The sequence below is a fragment of the Epinephelus moara genome, chromosome 1 (genome assembly GCF_006386435.1).
Source record: "Epinephelus moara isolate mb chromosome 1, YSFRI_EMoa_1.0, whole genome shotgun sequence".
In the NCBI taxonomy this organism is placed as follows: Eukaryota; Metazoa; Chordata; class Actinopteri; order Perciformes; family Serranidae; genus Epinephelus; species Epinephelus moara.
The window spans coordinates 50,656,689-50,661,449 of record NC_065506.1 but is presented as its reverse complement, the minus strand read 5'-3'; the positions used below and the strand labels follow the sequence as shown (position 1 = coordinate 50,661,449).

The 4,761-nt window shown below is 42.4% G+C and overlaps 1 protein-coding gene and 1 long non-coding RNA gene across 3 annotated transcripts in view; both read left to right on the top strand.

The window, feature by feature from the left end:
• Window positions 1–4,761, top strand: part of LOC126397140 (intermembrane lipid transfer protein VPS13C-like) — a 40,206-nt gene that overhangs the window by 25,132 nt on the left and 10,313 nt on the right. The window contains exon 15 of the mRNA XM_050055724.1: window positions 3,278–3,392. Coding sequence (XP_049911681.1) covers window positions 3,278–3,392 — 115 coding nt within the window. The remainder of the gene's footprint in view (window positions 1–3,277; window positions 3,393–4,761) is intronic.
• Window positions 3,406–4,761, top strand: part of LOC126401689 (uncharacterized) — a 4,776-nt gene continuing 3,420 nt past the window's right edge. For both annotated transcript variants that reach the window (XR_007571115.1, XR_007571114.1), the window contains exon 1: window positions 3,406–4,755. This is a non-coding gene — a long non-coding RNA (uncharacterized LOC126401689). The remainder of the gene's footprint in view (window positions 4,756–4,761) is intronic.

The following is a 4,761-nucleotide window of genomic DNA, read 5'->3' as shown; positions in this document are numbered from 1 at the left end:
GAGAGGTAACTGAAGCTCGGTGTCAGTTACTATGGCAACTGACTCTGTGAACCTAACCTGTTCGGGAGCAGGTTTTCTTCAATGAACCTCGAGTTTCTAGCTGTCTCCTCCCTCTTACACCACACACGCAGTGTGATTCATTCATTCATTCATTCATTCATTTGTTTAGTGTCGCGCGGGTTTCAGCGAGTTTGATCATCTGTCCTCAAGGTAAAATTGGATCCTAAAGTGTGTTCTAGTTCTAAATCTGCTTTTTTTGACCATGGCATTTTTATATTTTTAGGCCATGCTATCTATTTTTTTTTTTTTTTTTTGTATTTTTAGGCCTTGTTTTTTGTTTTTTGTGTTTTATTTATTTTATGCCATAACATTCAATTACATTTTTTATGATGCTTTTATGGCCTATTATACTATGATATTTTTATGCCAATCTATAGCCTACTTTGACTTTTTTATATATATATTTTTTTTTTGCCACACTATATAATGGGATTTTTTTTAATGATATTTTTATGCCCTACTATACTGTGACATTTTTATATGTTTAAGCCATACTATATGATTACTTTTTTATGGCATTTTTATGCCATACTATACTATGACATATTTTGTGATATATTTATGCCATGGGGATAATGCACACTGAAACAGCCGCTGAATGACATTTACTGGTAAACATGATAAAAAAGAGGCATCCCGACTATTATGCTGAAGTCTTACTTGTTTGAACGATGTTTTTATATTTAATCTTGAGCTGCTTCCACGTTATTTTTTCGCCGGTGGGATTGCATCTAAGTGAACTAAATTTTAGCTTTAACACCATTCCACCTGTTTGCATCTGTAGTCTAATATTATTGTGATTGCATAAATGTATAAAATAAATTTAAACTTACGCATTGACTCGAGCAGTAATTTTCTCCCACGCCGACTCCCGTTCCTTCGTTGCTGCAGCCGTGTTACTCTTCTTCCTGAAAACAGCTTCAAATTCGCTGTATGAGCGCATTAAAATATCCAACTCCAGAGGAGTAAAAAATGCAGACCTTTTCTTGTCGCTTGTTGCCATGGTGAATCGTGGTATCGGGGCTCCATTGATGACGGCTTTTTAAAGTTGTGGTGCACGCGCTTAACTCAGAGTGAACAAACTCTGTGTTGATTGAACCGATTGAAATCACCTGTTCTGAAACCCATAACCCAGAGTTTCCCATCTCAGAGTTACTCAACTCAGAGTTCAGGGTTAGGCTCAGAGTCTGTTGAACCTCCTTTCTGAAACGGACCCCAGGTTAACTGAGCCTGAGCTGAGAGACTCTGAGGTTTCGGTTCCAGAACAACTGATCAGCATAAGTTCAATCAACTCTGAGTATGTTCAGCCTGAAAGAGGCGCGTTCACGGCGAGCACTGAAAGAAAACATCATCAGTGGAGTGCAGATAACGTGATATTCAGTGGCCGAATGCAGAAAGCCGCTTGTTTCATCACAGCTGAGACGGAGATTTTGAAATGAAAAAAAATAAACACTAACACGTCAGCTGCAGCTAAACAGCGTGAGGTGTGATGGGAACGAACTGCAGAGAGTGTTAGTAGGTAATGTAAAGTGATGTGATGTAACGTTATGAGTTAATGTGTCTAATATATAAAAATAGTGCGCTTGACTTTCATGACATGTCAGCTTCATTAAAATCATAGCTGCAAATTAAAGCAACAATAGATGTAAAAACTCACAGAGACAATACATCTGTAACCAGTTCCCTTTTCCTTTTCCAATTTCTCGTTTTATTTAATGGAAGTGATCAATGTAAGTGCATTTGTCCTTTAAACTCAATTTAAAAAAAAAAAAGCTAACAAAATAAAAGACGCCTGGTACATTTGTTACAGGCCAATCAGTTTGTAGAACAGTTTTGAACAGTTAGAACAAGAGGCTGCACTGCAACGTGCAGATCACTCCTTCTCGTGGCTGTCTGTGCTTTCCCTGTCCTCATGGCTGCAGCTTGCACTCTCTTCATCTACTACTTCATCGCCACGGCTGTACACAATTTAAAAAACTACAACACCAATAATTCATGTACGAACTGCTGCAGCCAATGTGCAGCCGGCGGGAGCTGCAGGACGACTCAACCACCATGATCAATTTTTAATGTTTTATCAGGCAATAACTACTCCAGACTCTGCTCTGGTTTAATGTTCGGGACAATTAGGGCAGGATTCGGGATTCGGGACAACTGCTTGGATTTCGGGACGGTCCCAAATTTTTCGGGATGTCTGGCCACCCTATGTTATACAGAAAACTGCCCCTGCCGAAGAATCAAAGGGCAATGCATAAAACCCGCTAGCGAGGCAGGTTTGCTTCACGGAGTAAGTTGCCATAGTAACTGACCCAGGGTTTCGCTGAGCTGGCTTTCTGAAATGGAAAACTCAGAGTTTCATCTCAGGCTCAACATACTCAGAGTTTTCACTAATCCTGCTTTCTGAAATAGGGCCCAGATCAGATAAGATTAGATCAGATCAAAAAGTCTTTATTGTCCTGGGCGTCAGTTGTCTTCGCCGCAGTATTCATCACAACTTAAATCACACAACACAAACATCATAAAACAACAAATAAACATAAATAACAAACAAATTATTTATAAATATTACTAAACACTTTAATGACATATATATTTTATAATATCTGTGTTTACAATTAACACTGATACATTAAGTTTGCACAGTTTCTGTGGTTAAATATTAATGTCTTTTTATATTATAATTTTACAGCTATGACATCATCGTTGACCAATCAAACGTGATCGTTTAATGATCTGAAACAAAACAAAAACATTTTAACATCAATATTTTAGTAAACGTGTCATCGCCTCGACAACCTGCTTCTGTTCCTGTAACACTTCCCAGCTGCCTCAGTGATCTTCATCCTCCGCCATCTGTCATGTGACATCAGTCAGTTCATGATAACCTGTTAAACGTTGCTGTTTCATGCTGTCACTGTAGAGGTCATGAAAGGTGAGAATCCCACCTGACAGACGACTCTAACAGCATCGTGTGCACTGAACATGAACCTTTCACAGGTTCGATCCCCAGAAACACACTTGTATTATCAGCCTGTAATAAAACGTCTCCACCTGAATCCTGACGAGCCAATCAACCGGCGTCTTCCTATTTCAGCTAGATGATGTCATTAATATTTCTGTAAATACATGTGATGGTCAGGTTCACAACAATTTCTGGTGAATAAATCTTTCACAGGAGAAGGTCAGCTGTAAACTGTGTTTGTGTCTGTGATGTCAGAGTGGCGGAGTCAACGGAGGAAGTGACCAAACTGAGGCCGGTGCGTCTGATCAGGGAGGATGGGATCATCCGACCGTATGACCTGACGGAGTCGCAAGGTTTCGACCTTTTTCAGGTTCGATCATTTTGCATCTTTCACTTTGTACGACACAACGTATTCAGAGGACACAGGTGTCTTCAGAGGACACAGGTGTCTTCAGGGGACACAGGACACAGGTGTCGTCAGGGGACACAGGTGTCTCTAGTGGACACAGGTGTCGTCAGTGGACACAGGACACAGGTGTTGTCAGGGGACACAGGTGTCTTCAGAGGACACAGGTGTGCTCTGTGTCACTCAGCTTAAGTCAGGTGTTTGTCTAAACAACAACAACTGTGACTCAGGAAACAATGCAGAGGTCAAAAACATCAACAGGATCAGTTCATGACGTCATCGTTTCTGTAAACTTTATTTACACTTTTTAATACACTGGTGTTCAGTCAGAGACCACAAACACACACACACACACACACACACACACCTGCACTGATGGGTACAGTAGTCAGGTACAGTAGTCAGGTAGCCAGGTACAGTAGTTAGGTAAAGTAGCTGGGTACAGTAGTCGGGAACAGTAGTCAGGTCTGGGTACTGTAGCTAGGTCCAGTAGTCAGGTACAGTAGTTGGGAACAGTAGTCAGGTCTGTGTACAGTAGTCAGGTACAGTGGTCGGGTACTGTAGTTGGGAACAGTAGTCAGGTCTGGGTACAGTAGTCGGGAACAGTAGTCAGGTCTGGATACAGCAGTCAGGTACAGTAGTCGGGTACAGTAGTCGGGAACAGTAGTCAGGTCTGGGTACAGTAGTCAGGTACAGTAGTCAGTACAGTAGTCGGGAACAGTAGTCAGGTCTGGGTACAGTAGTCAGGTACAGTAGTCGGGAACAGTAGTCAGGTCTGGGTACAGCAGTCAGGTACAGTAGTCGGGTCTGGGTACAGTAGTCAGGTACAGTAGTCGTGTACAGTAATTGGGAACAGTAGTCAGGTCTGGGTACAGTAGTCAGTTACAGTAGTTGGGAACAGTAGTCAGGTCTGGGTACAGTAGTCAGGTACAGCAGTCAGGTACAGTAGTCGGGTACAGTAGTCGGGAACAGTAGTCAGGTCTGGGTACAGTAGTCAGGTACAGTAGTCGGGTATAGTAGTCGGGAACAGTAGTCAGGTCTGGGTACAGTAGTCAGGTACAGTAGTCGGGAACAGTAGTCAGGTCTGGGTACAGTAGTCAGGTACAGTAGTCGGGTACAGCAGTCAGGTACAGTAGTCGGGTACAGTAGTCAGGTCTGGGTACAGTAGTCAGGTACAGTAGTCAGGTACAGCAGTCGGGTACAGTAGTCGGGTACAGTAGTCGGGAACAGTAGTCAGGTCTGGGTACAGTAGTCAGGTACAGCAGTCGGGTACAGTAGTCGGGTACAGTAGTCGGGAACAGTAGTCAGGTCTGGGTACAGTAGTCAGGTACAG